Raw genomic sequence first — 15,922 nt, 5'->3', positions numbered from 1 at the left:
CACTAGTGATAACAGGAGCTCTAGGCACTGGGCTTAAGTCTGTATTCCGAAATGCCTTGCTCTCTCACTACGACCATTTTCCAAGGCCACAGAGATGACTAGCGGGGTTTTCAAGAGTGTTTCTTTAGTTGATAATGCAGAAATCTTGTCAGTCTGCCACTAGAACCATAAAAACACATTAAAAACTCGTGTAAATTAAAACAAACCCTCTTGAAATAGTGAAGTTTTGAGAATACAAGATTTAGCATGGGCGTCAGAGCAGCTGATGAGAAGGAAACCAGACAAAACATCAATTTTTAACCCAACAAGCCGTCTACCTTCTGTATATGCCCGAGACAGAAACGGGAATGCTAGAAATGAAACAGAGAGAGACACGGGACGGGAATATAAGCATTTACAATATTCCTCCCGTCAATTTGTCCGTCTCTCTGCCTGTTTCTTGCTTCTACCCGTGCTTGAACACTGGAGAGATTAAGAGCAAGGAGGAATAGAACAATATCACATTTAACCCTGTAGAAATGTGTTGAAGTGATTTGATTAACTCTTACTGTGTTTGTGGTGATGGTGGTGGTGGTGACGTAAGGAAATGACTATAAACTATCACTATAATCATCTTAATTCTTGTGTTCACTATCACCATTAATCCAAGGATGGTGTGGTTAATGTGGTAGAGTGTAGGGTGTGGTGATCTAACACTGTCCGCGTGGGTGTGGTGACTAAACAAGGTGTGGTAAAATGCGGTGACTAATTAACACTTATTGGTGGTGATGGTGATGGTGGTGGACAGGTGCGACTGACGGGTACATCTATGCATTGGACAGGTAAGAGAGAGAGAGAGAGAGAGAGAGAGAGAGAGTGTAAAATTGAAAAAAGTCCATTATATTCCTTCCTTCCTCCTCCTCCTCCTCCTCCTCCTCCTCCTGTACCTTTTTTACCTATTAGATTGAATTAGACGAGTGAATAAAATAGGTAGAGAAGTGTGTGTGTGTGTGTGTGTGTGTGTGTGTGTGTGTTTGTGTCCTTGGAGTATATTTAAGGACACATGCTAAGCCACTTCCGGTTTGCTTGCTAAGGTCTTATAATGGTTTCATGATGAGAGAGAGAGAGAGAGAGAGAGAGAGAGAGAGATATCCCTAACACGTGTTGCCACCCACACCCTTATTGTCCTCTTAAACCCACGCGTCTCTCTCTCTCTCTCTCTCTCTCTCTCTCTCTCATTTTTTTGTACGTAAATATATATATGAGAGAGAGAGAGAGAGAGAGAGAGAGAGAGAGAGAGAGAGAGAGAGAGAGAGGCGTGGCTCCCTCCCTCCCTTTATCACTATATTGGGACAGACGTTCGAGTCACTGGGCGTTCAACACATAGCATTTACTAAGCGTTCTCTTGACGCTCCTCCTTCCTCATAAAGATTAGGTGAGGTCAAGTTAGGTTAGGTTAGGTTAAATCAAGTTTTTTTTTTTCTATTTATTTATTTATTTATTTATTTATTTTTATGAAGGGAAGAGAACCAGCTTATGTTACGTTAGATTAACTCTTTCAGTACTGGGGCGCATTTTTACCTTGAGTTTTAGGTACAATTAGACCATTTTATTGACATTAGCTAGGGTCTATGGAGGCCAGGAGATTAATGGCCACAGTCTTCACTATTTTAATCCCCACACAAGTTTCTGAAGCTGTATAAAATCACCAAATAGTCACCAGAATGAATATGGAAACACGTCATGGTACTGAAGGGGTTAAGCCAGATTGGATAAGGTTTAGTTAGGTTAGACTGAATAAAGTTTGGTTAGCTTATGTTAAGTTAGATTAGATAAGGTGAAGTTAGGATAGGTTAGGTTCACTTAGTAAGCATTCTGAAATAGTGTATAAAAGGCATAATGGATATACTTAGCACACACACACACACACACACACACACACACACACACACACACACACACGGTAGGTATTTATGAGCAGTATCTTCACGTACATGTGTGTGTAAGTATGTGCATGTGAGGCTTATGTACGTTTTATACCTGCATGTGTACCAGTTTAGCTCTCGTGTGTGTGTGTGTGTGTGTGTGTGTGTGTGTGTGTGTTCAAGGTCTTTGTCCAAGTGTAGTTTTTTTTTTTATTTCTTTTTTAACTCTCTCTCTCTCTCTCTCTCTCTCTCTCTCTCTCTCTCTCTCTCTCTCTCTCTCTCTCTCTCTCTCTCTCTCTCTCTCTCTCTCTCTCTCTCTCCTCTCTCTCTCTCTCCTTTTGATTTCTCTTTTGTTTTCCTCTAATTTGTTCCTCATCTTTTTTCTTGACTTCTTGCTTGTTGTGGCATGACTTGTGCATTTGTTTAGCATGGAATGGAATGACTTGTATTGTTTTCTATATGCAGTGGAATCATTATTATTATCTTTATCATTGTTTTTTTTTCTTGCAGTGGAATGAAAGTATTATTTATTTTCCTTTTTTTTTCTTTCCTTTCCTTTCATTTATGCTATTTGCTGTGAAGTCAAGGTATATTTTTCTCTCCCTTTTTTTTATTTATTTATCTTTATTTTATTCCATTATTGTTTGGTATGCTGTGGAATGACCCAATGCATTCATATTTGTGCATTTTGCTTGGCTTGTGAGAAGAAAGCAGGAATGATGGAAGGACTGCATGCCACCTCATCCATCACTCCTCTCTTATTGTTACCTCCTGCTTTGGACACTCACCCTGGCATGCTGACAGAAACAGTGCAATAAGGGTGAAATACTTGCATGCTTTCCTTCCACATCACTCTAATGTCTGTGTGTATTAATATTAAGTGTGTTTCAATTTGTTATACATCATCTTTTTTATTTAAGATTGGAAAACTGGCCATGGGCAACATTAATGATAAGAAAAGTTCCTCTTAGTTACTTTAATCTGATTGGTTTTGCTTTATAATTTGTTTCTAAGGAGTTATAGAACATTTTCAACTTAAAATAACCTCAACTTTCACAAAACTCTGGCAATACCTGCAGAAACTTGTATTACACCTTATATAGACTAAATTCATCAATTGTATACCTGTACTAACCTTTACTCCTTGTGTGTGTGTGTGTGTGTGTGTGTGTGTGTGTGTGTGTGTGTGTGTGTGTGTGTGTGTGTGTGTGTGTGTTGCAGGGTATGGCCGGGAGACGCATCCCTGTGACCAGAGTTCCTGCTACCCAGCCACTGGTAACCTGCTCATTGGCCGAGAGAGCAGCTTGGCCGCCACCTCCACCTGTGGGCTGAACAGGAGGGTGAGTGAGGGCTGGCGGTAGAGAGGGAGAGAGATGAGAGAAGAGTTGGTTGACTAGTAGATTTAATAAGGAAGGGAAGGATTGCATAGTGAACTTAATGGAAGTGTAGTGAATGCTTGGGTAGAGAGAGAGAGAGGAAAAGACTTAACAAGATGAGTGAACGCTTTTAGATTGAGAGAAGAATAAGAAAGAACGGGAAAGGATTGAGTGAATAAACGACTTAATGGAACAGAACACTTTAAATCAGAGTATGATAGAAGAAGTAGAAGAAAAGAACTCACTAACTGAACAGCAGAATTACCAGAAGAGTGTGTGAGTGCTTGAGAACAGAGCCAGGAGGAAAGGTTGAGGGAAAAAGGCACTAACTTATTAAACTGAAGATCCAGCAAGGAGGTGAGTGAATGATTCAAGACACACATCCTCCAGTAATCTTGTCTCACCCTGACAGGAGCGGTACTGCATTGTGTCCCATCTGAAGGACCGCAAAAAGTGCTTCTGGTGTGACTCCCGCCCACAATGGGATGGCAACCCTCGCTACTCCCACAAGATCTCCAACATTGTCTACAGGTTTGACCCAAGGTGAGAAAAAGATTAGTTTCATCTCTAAATGGGTATAAAAGTATTTATGAGGGTTTAGCACAAATACTGGTGTCGAAAAAGTGATGAATATTGAGAGGGGAAGATTTTTGTAGCAGTGGAAGCTTTTAAGACAACTGGGGTAGGTGAGAAAAAATTAGTTTTACCTTTAAATGGTTGCAAAAGTATTTACGAGAGTGTAGCACAAATACTGGTGTTGAAAAAGTTATAGATATTGAGAGGGGAGGTTTTGTAGCAGTGAAAGCATTAAGACAAATTAAGTAGGTGAGAAAAAGATTGGTTTTGTCTTTAAATGGTTGCACAGATACTTACAAGTGTAGCACAAATACTGGTGTCCAAAAAGCTATAGGTATTGAGAGGGGAAAGTTTTGTAGCATTGGAAGCTTTTAAGACAACTGGGGTAGATGAGAAAAAATTAGTTTTGCCTTTAAATAGTTGCAGAAATATTTACAAGAGTACAGCACAAAAACTGGTGTTGAAAAACCTATAGGTATTGAGAGGGGGAAGATTGTGCAGCAGTGGAAGCAATAAGAGAACTAGAGATAAAGATAAGAGAATCCAGAGTAAGAATGAACTGTATATGTATATGTGTTGAAAGGAGAAGATTTGGTGTAGCAGTGAAAGCATTAAGAGAAGTGAAGATAAACACAAAATAAACCAGAGCAAGAATGATGTATATAATGACTTCTTTACCCTCCTTACTTCCCTCCCTCCCTCCCTCCCTCCCTCCCCAGGACAAGACAACGGTCATGGTGGCAGAGTGAGAACGGGCTGGAGATGTCGAGTATCCAGCTGGACTTGGAGGCTGAGTTCCATTTCACTCATCTCATCCTGACCTTCCGTACCTTCCGCCCCGCCGCCATGCTCATCGAGAGATCCTTCGACTTCGGCAAGACTTGGAAGGTAATGCTCTGTGGTCCTGTGATTGGTGTTATGTTTATTTATTCATTTTGGCCTTTTTTATTTTCATTACTTATTTGACAAGACAGAATTAGAAGCAATAGTCTCTGGCCCTATGATTGGTGTTCTTATGTTTATTTATTCATTTTGATCTTTTTTATTTTCATTACTTATTTGGCAAGACTTAAAATTAGAAGGTAATACTCCCTGGCCCTGTGATTGGTGTTCTTATGCTTATTTGTTCATTTGGTCACAGTTCTTAGTTAATTTTTTGGCCTTTTTATACTTGCATTACTTATTTGGCAACACTTAGAAGGTTATGCTGTCTTGCCCCATGATTGATGGTTTTGTGTTCATTTGGTCACAGATCATAATTAATTCTTGACCTTTTTATATTTTCATTACTTGTTTGGCAGCACTGAGAAGGTGATGCTCTCTGGTTCAGTGTTTGATGCTTGTGTGTCATATTGTTTATTTAGTTACAATGCTTGGTGGTTAATTCTTGAAGCGTGGAAGGTGAAGGGGATGTTTATGTTCTAGCTTTGTGATAATTACTCCTATAGATTCATTTAGTACAACTTGGAAATTGGTGAAGTCTTGCATTGTGATATTTTCTTTCTATTTGTACTTATTCAACAAAACTTGAATGAATGAGTCTAACTTTATGATACATCTCTCTCATTCCCACTTATCCACCAAAAGTCACCGAGATACAACACCAAAGCAACTCCAAAGCCAGTCCTGCATCTCTTCACTCTCACAGCCATGCAGCAACACAAGACACACAGCACAATAACACCCACAACACCTCACGACTAACCCTTCCTCAGTGTCACAATACCAAAACACCTCAATAGTTCGTCCCGCATCTCTTGACTCAACACAGCCATGCAGCAACACAGTACAGTAATACCTTAAGACTTAACCTTTTCTCTCTGTCACAGGTGTATCGCTACTTTGCCTACGACTGTAACGACGCCTTCCCGGGAGTGAAGAAAGGAGTGCCCACCTCCATCAATGACGTGGTGTGTGAGTCTCGCTACTCTGCTGTCGAGCCATCCACTGAGGGAGAGGTGAGTGTGCAGGAGAATAAGATTTTTGTATATTCCTCTTTCATGGATGATTTTTAGGAGAGATAGCTTTGGTATTTGTGTGTATGTTTGTGACTGTGCTTGTCTTCTCTGTGTGGTAAAAAAGACACAGAGAATAAAGTTCAAAGTCTCCTCTTAGTCTTATGACATGCAGGGAATATACTAGCTAATTCTGTGCCTGGTATAAATAAATAGATACAATTTTACTATATCCAACATACCCTTGCTTCCCTCACAGCTTGTCTTCGGAGTGTTGTATTTATCTCAGTAATTTTACCATGTCACACAGGGAATATAGTGGCTGTATTCTTTGGCTGGTATAGACAGATAGATAGATAGATAGATGGATAGATGGATGGATAGATACAACTTTATCCTATCTAACACATGCTTCCCTTCCTCTTACAGCTTGTCTTCTCAGTGTTATATTTACCTTATTAACTTTACTTTGTCACACACACTTCCTTCTCTCATAGGTTACATTTCAAGCCTTGTTTAGTATTTGCCGTGTTAACCTCACCATGCCTGACTCGCTGCTTCTCTCACAGGTTATCTTCAGAGTCCTGCCACCCAACATTCACATTGACAACCCCTACAGTGACGAGGTCCAGAATTTGCTCAAGATTACCAACCTCAGAGTTAACTTCACCAAGCTCCACACCCTTGGAGACCAGCTTCTCGACAGCCGGCTAGGAATTAAGGTGGAGTTTTGTGTCTTTGTTTATGGTTATCTTCCTTTTCTTTTTATTTAATTTTCTGTAAGAGTTTTTAGGCCAGGATAACTGAGGAAAAAGGGTAATTGAAGAGGTTGGTTCCTTAAAAAAGCAGCTGTCCCCTTACTCTTAAAATTATAAACCTGGGATATCAGTTGCATTCCCAGTTTTAATTTAAGCACTGTGTATTTGTGTTAGTGTTTATGTGCATGTGAGTCTCTACCATCATGCACCTTAAACATAAACTCATTCCCTTCCCCACAACTGCTACAGGAGAAATATCACTACTGTGTGAGTGTATCAGTCTCTACCATCATTATAAACCTTGAAATATGAGCTCACTCCCTCCCTCACAACTGCTACAGGAGAAATACTACTACGCCATCTATGACATGGTGGTGAGAGGTTCCTGCTCCTGCTATGGCCATGCCTCCCGCTGCCTCCCACTGCCAGGTGTGGAGGACAAGCCTGGCATGGTGCACGGCCGCTGCGAGTGCACACACAACACCAAGGGACTCAACTGTGAGAGCTGTGAGGACTTCTACAATGACTTGCCATGGAGGCCAGCTGTTGGGAAAGAGTCCAACGCTTGCAAGAGTAAGGAGTGTTGTTATGCTGTGTTGTGTTTGAGTGGAGTGCCCGTAAGAGTAGTGGTGGAGATGAGTAGTGTCTTATATTTGTATTGTGAATCTCCAAGAGGCTTTTTCACTTTTGAATTATCAGGGATCTAGAATTTCTTAAAGACCTTTTCCTGCTTAACATTCAGGAGCTCTAGCAATTAAGTTGATTACTTTCTCAGCCTTTTTTTGTCTCTTCCCCTAAATACCTGAGAAAACCAGCAGCACCACATACACCTTTCCTCATCTTACAGGGTGCAACTGCAACAACCACGCATCAATGTGCCACTTTGATTCACAAGTGTACGAGGATACAGGCTTTGTGTCTGGCGGCGTGTGTGACGACTGCACCCACAACACCCAGGGCAGGAACTGTGAGGAATGCATTCCTTACTACTACCAGGATCCAGAGAGGGAGCTTTATGACCCTGACATCTGCCAGCGTGAGTCTCCTGCCAGTATATGTCTAAGAAACTGATTAGAATTCTTTCCTTAATAGTAGTAGTTGCTTTGTGGTTCATCTCATTAACCACACAAGACATTCCTGGATGTTTAACTAGCAACACTTCCTTCACCCAGTACTTGTGAAGCATGGAGGTAATAAATTAAACTTCCTTCATGTCTCATTAACTACACAAGAAGCATTTCTGTGTGTTGAATTTACCACTTCCCTCAGCGTGCAACTGTGACTCCCGAGGTTCAGTGGACAACGCCATTTGTGACTCCCGGTCTGACCTTGTGGCTGGACTGCTGGCGGGTCGCTGCCACTGCAAGACCAACGTGGACGGCCTCAAGTGTGACCGTTGCAAGGCTGGTTACTGGAACTTCTCCTCGGAAAATCCTGAAGGATGCCAGGGTAAGAAGTTTTGTTTGGCATTGTTCTGTTTCCATTTCAGAGTGTTATGTTATGTGTTATTCATCCTGTAGATATCTTAGGTACTTCAAGGTAAGACATTGCTTAGTTGACACTCTATTACATTAATTTCAGACTGTCACATTCTCTCTTACTCATCCTATAGGTTGGCTCTATTTATTTCAGGTATATCTCCTCTAGCTTTCAATGATCATAGTTCTACATGTGACAAGCAAAGCTGTGTCACTTGTGTATAAACACTTAGCTGTTCTTTGACCTTGGTAGGATGTGCTCCATTTTTTTGCCTTCTTGCAGAGATGACCGAGGATTATTTAAGTCAGCCCAGATCTGAGTGGCCAAGGAAACGTAAGCCTTTGTGGTGATGAATCCCTTAACTGAGTGTTGTGAAGAGTGTTGCAAGCCTCACTCATAACATAGTGCTCTACTGCAGTGTTACCTCTCCTTGACTTAGTAGCTAATGTTTGAGAGTGGCTGTAACAATAGTTTTCTGTTCAGTTAGACACCCTCATTGTGTTCCTCCTTACTACTTATTACAGTTCCTCATGGCGTGGCTGAAATAAGACACCACATACTCACACACAAAACTTCCTAAATCTGAAAAAAAGATGGAATTGAGGTCTAATCTGCCTGTTGATTCCAGCATGCACCTGCAACACTCTGGGCACCATCAACAATGAAGGCTGCAATGTCATCAGTGGTGAGTGTGCCTGCAAGCGCTTTGTGGTTGGCCGTGACTGCAACCAGTGTCTGCCGCAGCACTACGGCCTCTCAGAGCACCCCGACGGCTGCCAGCCCTGCAACTGTGACCCCGGCGGTGCCCTGGACAACGACTGTGATGTGCTTAATGGACAGTGCAAGTGAGTTTGACTGCCTTGGCTCATCAGTGTTGGCTGGAGTTTGGTTGACTCACGACTTACATACACTGAAAAATCATTGCATAACCTAATTCCTGCCTAACATTACACCCAATTTGATCTTGTTCACCACCCCACACAGGTGCCGCCCTCACGTGTCGGGCCGCAAGTGTGACGTGCCAGAGGAGGGTTACTATGTGGCTGCTCTGGACTACCTCACCTATGAAGCTGAACTGGCCCGAGGCTCTGAGGTGAGTGGTGAGCTGCAGTCTGGGCAGTGTGGTAGGAGTCAGGCTATAAGAACTGAGAGGGATGGAAAGGAGGGATTGGGTTTAGGAGAATGGAAAGATGTACTGAAATTATTACAGGAGTGTGGGATTGAACATAGATGTATGGAAAGTTAGAATCATTGGAGATTTGTGAGAGTAAAGGATGTGTGTGTGTGTGTAAAGTCTCTAACCTACACAGAGAACATATTGGAATTTTGATCCTACAATAAGTAATACAGAAACTCAAGTATTTTAAACACATAACACACATTTGAATTAGTTGGTGGTGAAGAGGACGGGAACTAAGTGTGCAAGGAAGGAAGGGAAGTGAATCAAGTGGGACTATTTGTATTGAAGTGTTATAAATCAATGTACAATTATAAAGTGATTATTGTGCCACTGTGTAAGAATATGGGATGAACCATACATAGAAAAACCTCATAGACAAAGCAGAGAAGTGTGAAGTAACAAGCCTTCCATTGCAGCTTTATTGTGAGGAAGCAAGTCTGTTTGGCATCAGATCGCCAGGTAGAAGAGTAGGTATTGCCTCTCTTGGTGGGGGCCTGGTGGTGGTGGTGGTGGTGGTGTGATAGTAATAACTTGCTTAGCTACCAGTGGAAGAGTAGGTATTGCTTCTCTTCATGGTGGTGGTGGTGGTGGTGGTGGTGGTGGTGCTAATTTGCCTGGTTGACTTGTGTTTACTCATCTGTTCACCTGGTGTGGCTCAGTTGGCCTTTGCAGTCTCCTGTTTTTATTGTGGTATAATATTCTAACACCATTTATTTATTAATTTTCTTATATTGTGATATTTTAAGACCTTATTTGTGTATTTATTCTGTTTTGTTTTTGTTTTTTTTTCCCTGTATAAATAACCTTCACACACAGACTCTGGAAGTGTTTCATGGTCCTAAAGTAGTATGAGTTTATAAGGTGAAAGAAAGTTGTGAGATAAAGATGCAGTGTGTGATTGCAGCTTCCATGGCGCTGTGGTGCTGAGGGAACTAATCACTTGTTGTTGTAGCTGACAATGTTTGTGTCGATGCTTTGAGAGAAAATTCATGGAGTGAGGCATTTTTTTAACATTTAAGTTATTAGTGTGTGACTAGTGTGTGGCTTGTTTAGTGAGAGATAACTACTATGTATTAATTTTCACCTTAGCAACTTTATGGAATGTTTGTCACTGTCTTTCTAAAACTGTACTGATATTAAGTTTGATCCTGGATAAATTCTGAAACTTTGAAGACTTTACTATCATTCAGTAAATATTCCTTGAATTTTTTCCTATCAATCACAAAACCTTGACTGTTCATAAACTCAACTTTTAACCCAAGTAAACTCCCCTATCCAGTTTGGCCAGTCTTTCAAAATCTTAGTGACCATTCTTGAGTTTTGCCATATAAAAGCATCCCCAACATCCTCGTCACTCAGCAACCTCCCCTGAACACTTTGCAAAACAGTGACACTCCTGGTGACACTCCTAGTAACACTGGTGGTGCCTCACAGAACTGTCAGGTGGTGATGCGGGGCCTGGACGGACGAGAGGCCACCTGGACGGGGCTTGGATTCATGCGGGTGTTTGAAGGATCCTACCTGGAGTTTGACATTGAGAACATCGAGACCAGCATGGACTACGACTTTGTGATTCGCTACGAGCCTCAGGTTTGTCACCCTCTCTTGATACTGTTCTTGATGATCCTTGTAACTTTTTGAATTGAGTAGCCTGAGTGTTAGTGGTTGTGTTATTAGTCAGACTGTCGTGGCTTTCTTGCTTCGCTGTTTTTGCTGTTGTTGTTATTGCTTTGAGCTTTATGCTGTTTTTGTTTATGTTAATTATATGCTGATAAACACTTTGATGGTTTAGTTTTCAATGTGTATTGCCAGCTGGCTCTTATTGACAAGGTATAATACTGATTGTAGAATTTTCTTGCTCTGGTCTATTTGTTGTTTGTGTTACTGATGAGTTCTGTAAAGGTATAAAAAGCTGAAGTTTTTAATGTGCATCCAAATCTGATTATCACATTATGAGTATTGAAATCTTGGCTATGAATCTTGTGGTGAGCCTCTGATACACTGACACCATCCCACACACACAGTTCCGAGGCACCTGGGAGAACGTGATGGTGACCATTGAGCGGCCTGGCCCCCTGGACCCTAATGGCCCCTGTGCCAACACCCGCCCCACTGACGACCAGATGGTGATCAGCCTGCCCGACGGTAAGACTCAGACCCAAGTTTTGTTATACCACTGATGACAGAGATTTAGTCTATCCTTGTAATGTTTGTTGTGTAATTAGATCCAAAGTTACAGGGAATACAGTAAATTATAAACAACACTGAGAATATCCCTTTAATGGAGGAATAACATCTTTAGTTCTAATGAATCCATTGAACTGAAAGAAAATCATTAAGTCCATCCATGAGAGCAGCAACACTTCCCTCCTCTCTGCCTGCAGGTCGCCGCCACGTGAAGCTCTTCCCACCAGTGTGTCTGGAGGCCGGCAAGCACTACAAGGTCAGGATAGACTTCAGGAGGTCCAACGCCCACACAGACTCACCATCAGCATCCATCCTCATTGACTCCGTAAGTGACTCTTTGCCCTTTTAGATTAGGTCATTGACTCTTACTGCCAGTGGTGACAGACATGAACCCAAAGCACTGTCTTGTCCTCCCTAGATTGTCCTCATTCCCCGAGTGGAGAGCATCAACTTCTACTCTGGCTCATTGATAAATGACAACCGGCGTCAGGAGTTTGAGCGCTACCGGTGCAGCGAGACCTTCTATGAGGGACAGAATCTTGCCACCGTGCCAGAGGTGTGCAAGGACAACCACCTGGACAGCATCGGCTTCCAGGTGTTCGGACAGGCTTATTGTGAGTGGCTTGTCTTGTGGTCTGTATCTTCAGGGAGGGGCTCATATCCTTCTTTGTGCTTGAGGGAACAAGAAATGACAGGGAATAGAAAACTATCTGTGAAGCAATGTTAGGGATGTGAAATGCCACAAATCTTGTATGCCTCACTACTTGCTTCATTTTTGGCTTATTATGAATGAAATTCTTTGGTTTAACAATCCTAATAAGATTTTAACACCAATAACTTGCAGACTAGAGATTTATTTTATGAGCTTTGCCTTGATGTAACTTACATCACTGTCACAAGTGTAGGTGATGCAGGTCAATGGTGATGTGCTCAAGGATGACTGATGCCTCCACAGCCTGCCAGTGTGACGGCACTGGCAGCAAGAGCAGCATATGCAGCTACCTGGGTGGCCAATGTGAGTGCAAGACCAATGTTGTGGGTCGCCGGTGTGACCACTGCGCTCCCGCCACCTATGGCTTTGGTCCTGAGGGCTGCAAGGTGTGTGACTGCAGCCCTGTGGGTGCCCTGGATAACTTCTGTAACCAGCAGACTGGTGAGTCATGGCTCTGCTTTCCTGTTATGTTGTTAAAGTTCTGTACAGGTTGATGTAGTTACAATAATCCATTTGGGTCTTAGTTATCACTTACTGGTAACCTGTTATTCCATCAGTCAGTCACTTTGCCCACCAAGTGTTCAGTTCTTGGCAATGGCACTCCATGACTAATTTATTTTATCTTCACCACATTATCTCACTGGTTCAGAGTGGCCAAGGTGGTGCTGTGTAGTGCAGTGAGATCAGGCAGCCTAGCCAGGACATAGTGGTGTGTTGGTGCTGACATTGCCTTCCAAGTGTATTCCTTTCCCTTGCAGGTCAGTGCAAGTGCCGTCCCAACACGTATGGTCGCCAGTGCAACGAGTGCCAACCTGGGTTCTGGAAATTCCCGAACTGCCAGCGATGTGAATGCAACGGCCACGCTGACACCTGTGACTCCTACACCGGCGTGTGCCACGAGTGCCGCGACAACACCACCGGTGCCAACTGTGACGTGTGAGTGCTGAGTTCATCTGTATTTACATTAGCACATTTTATGCTTTTTTGACACGTCCACTTTGCTGTTATCACTTTGTCAATATATCTGTACCTGTCAATGTATTAATTCATTTGTACATCCACCTAGCTCCGTCTATTATTATTATTGTAATTATTATTATTATTATTATTATTATTATTATTATTATTATTATTATTTTTATGCTTTTTTGACATTTCCATTTTGCCTTTATCACATTATCAATGTATTTTTGTGCCTATGAATGTATTAATTAATTTGTACATCTACTTAGCTCCACATTTATCTACATATAAATACAAGACCAGCAGTCCCACACAGGGTTATCCTGCTAATCCATTTGTAATTCAGAAAAAAAACACGAGTAAGGATGATTTATATACACCAGGGAAGGCAAGAGTGAGGATGAGTTTTATAGGTCTGTTTGTGTGGCAGGTGTGTGGAGGGCTTCTATGGGGACCCCAGACTGGAGGTGGGCATCGCCTGCCGCCCCTGCCCCTGCCCAGGAACTGTTGATTCCGGTCACAGCTTTGCTGACCGCTGCTCCCTTGACCCGCGCACCAAGGACGTGGTGTGTGAGTGTGCTGAGGGATATGCTGGTGAGTGTCTGCTGAGGTATGCTGTCTCCTCTACCTCTTAGAAATCACTCTTATAACTTGCCACTTTTAGTCTTTGTCTCAATAGGTGAGGGTACACAGAGATCAGGGATACATTTTCTTTGTTAACACTTAAAGAAATTACACTAGTATTGTTTCTCACCAATTTCTAGCATCAAGAATAGGTTTACTTTGTCTCACCACCTAAAGATCCTAAGAGTAACAGAACAGAACCCAAAGAGAACACCATTGCAGGGTCCCGTTGTGATGTGTGTGCCGACAACTATTCGGTGACCCCGAGGTGCCGGGCGGCCAGTGCCAATCCTGCGACTGCAACAACAACATTGACATCTCCAGACCCGGCAATTGTGACGGGCGGACGGGCGAGTGCGAGCGGTGCCTTTTCAACACCTTTGGCTTCCACTGTGAGAGGTGCCAGCCTGGCTACTATGGGGATGCTCTCAACCAGGAGTGTCGCGGTGAGTGCCATGCAGTATCTTCTGGTGTGTCATTTGTGTTGTGCTGTGTTGTGCAGGGGTCTGGTGTTGCTCTCAGCCTGCAGTATCTCACCTTTGTTTTTTCTGATATTTCTTTACTAATTGTTTAGGCTGAGATAATCATGTCATTCACTCCTAAATGACATGAATAAATACTACTACTGCCTGTATGTGTATGTCAAATACTACTTTTTTCATGTAGAGATTTTGTTGCTTTTCACACCTCAGTACTTAATACACAAGCTGTGATGATCATGTCATTAACTCCCGAGTGACATGAGTGCCTCTACCACAGAGTGTGTGTGCAACCTGTTGGGCACCAACCAGACCATCGGCGCCTGTGACCACGAGACTGGCCAGTGTCCATGTCTGCCCAACGTGCTGGGGCTGGAGTGTGACCGCTGTGCTGCCAGCCACTGGAAGATTGCCTCTGGAAGTGGCTGTGAGGCGTGTGCATGTGACCCCATTGGCTCCTACTCAGACCAGTGCAATGAGGTATTTGTCAGCCCATCTGTACAGTGTTTGATTCTACTAAGTTGTATTCAGCAGGTTCAAGTTCAGTTGCCAATGTTCCATCCTTTGATATTGTGTATAATTATCCTTTTATTATTCAGTACAGCCTTGGTGTTTTGGAGAGTCTCCACACCTCATGAACAATAGAATCCCATGCTTTTAGTACAGAGAAATGCTGTGCGAGTGTTGAGTGTGTGGTGTGTTTTGGTGGCTGTCTACTTTGTGTTTTGACAAGTGGTACAGTGAGGAATGGAAGAATTAATAGAGAAATGTTGCCTGAGTACTGAGTGAAAGAAGTGAGTGTGTGGCATGTAGTGTTTGGCAGCAAGGTAGTAAGGCTGTCTGTACTATGTGTTGCTGAGGCTGCCTGTGTATTGAGTGACACTTCTTCCCGGCAGCACGAGGCGTGGCAGTCAAGATCTGCTGTGAGTTAAGGCTGAATGTAGAGTTTTTTGGCTTAGTTTTGTTATCGTATTAGAGGAAAAATATTGATTTGTTATGTATTGATTATTACGTTGCATGCTTTTGTTCCTAATGTCTTAATTCATAACCAGATTGTGAGTGTTTTTCTGATTTAGCGTTTGATATCATAGGAGTTTCTTAATTGACAGCTAAACCTTTGTGAATAATTTGTTGTTATAGTTATTGTTGTTGTTCATGGTGTTTTGAATGACTGACCAGTTATCAGTTTTGATGTTCATTAATTTTCTTATCTAGTTACTCAGATGGGAGCTTATTTTGTACAGTCTTATCATCATGAATTAATTTGATTGCATAAGAGGAAATGATAGACTGTTTTGATTTGGGAAGTTTTCTTATTTATAGCCAGCCACTCGTAATTCCTCCCTGATGCAGCTTCACTTCACAACCCATCTAAGGGAGGAAGCTTTTTTATTCATAGTCAGCTACTCCTGTTTCACTTCACATCTAATTCACTCAGTACAGAGAAAGCAGGAACACTCACCATTCTCTACCTTCCCTCACAGTTTGATGGACAGTGCCAGTGCCGGCCTGGCTTTGGTGGGCGGCAGTGCAACCAGTGTGAGACAAACTATTACGGTGACCCTCGTGTTGAGTGCCTGTGTAAGTGTATTCATTGGTACTGTCTTATTTTGATTATATTCTATAAGGTAATGCTTCCCAAGTAGGACTCGTGAGTTTCATCTTTCAAGTCTTTTGTAATGAAGAAGCTACAATTTGTCAGTAGATGCTTGTATTTAACTTTTCTCTT

General features: G+C 42.3%; 1 protein-coding gene across 1 annotated transcript in view; it reads left to right on the top strand.

Annotated features, from left to right (window-relative positions):
• The window catches only part of LOC123512220 (laminin subunit beta-1-like), a 34,859-nt gene that overhangs the window by 13,271 nt on the left and 5,666 nt on the right, over positions 1-15,922 (top strand). Inside the window, 24 exon segments of the mRNA XM_045268470.1 lie at positions 3,126-3,244; positions 3,693-3,823; positions 4,576-4,744; positions 5,686-5,814; positions 6,381-6,533; positions 6,911-7,142; positions 7,417-7,605; positions 7,839-8,018; positions 8,331-8,381; positions 8,677-8,893; positions 9,033-9,141; positions 9,645-9,695; positions 10,663-10,818; positions 11,253-11,373; positions 11,613-11,740; positions 11,834-12,029; positions 12,371-12,568; positions 12,886-13,063; positions 13,521-13,684; positions 13,937-13,966; positions 13,969-14,160; positions 14,474-14,673; positions 15,090-15,116; positions 15,678-15,774. Of these exon segments, the coding sequence (XP_045124405.1) occupies positions 3,126-3,244; positions 3,693-3,823; positions 4,576-4,744; positions 5,686-5,814; positions 6,381-6,533; positions 6,911-7,142; positions 7,417-7,605; positions 7,839-8,018; positions 8,331-8,381; positions 8,677-8,893; positions 9,033-9,141; positions 9,645-9,695; positions 10,663-10,818; positions 11,253-11,373; positions 11,613-11,740; positions 11,834-12,029; positions 12,371-12,568; positions 12,886-13,063; positions 13,521-13,684; positions 13,937-13,966; positions 13,969-14,160; positions 14,474-14,673; positions 15,090-15,116; positions 15,678-15,774 (3,417 nt within the window).

The sequence above is a fragment of the Portunus trituberculatus genome, chromosome 33, assembly GCF_017591435.1.
Source record: "Portunus trituberculatus isolate SZX2019 chromosome 33, ASM1759143v1, whole genome shotgun sequence".
Lineage (NCBI taxonomy): Eukaryota > Metazoa > Arthropoda > Malacostraca > Decapoda > Portunidae > Portunus > Portunus trituberculatus.
Note: the sequence above shows the minus strand (reverse complement) of the source record. Positions and strands in the feature narration are given on the sequence as shown.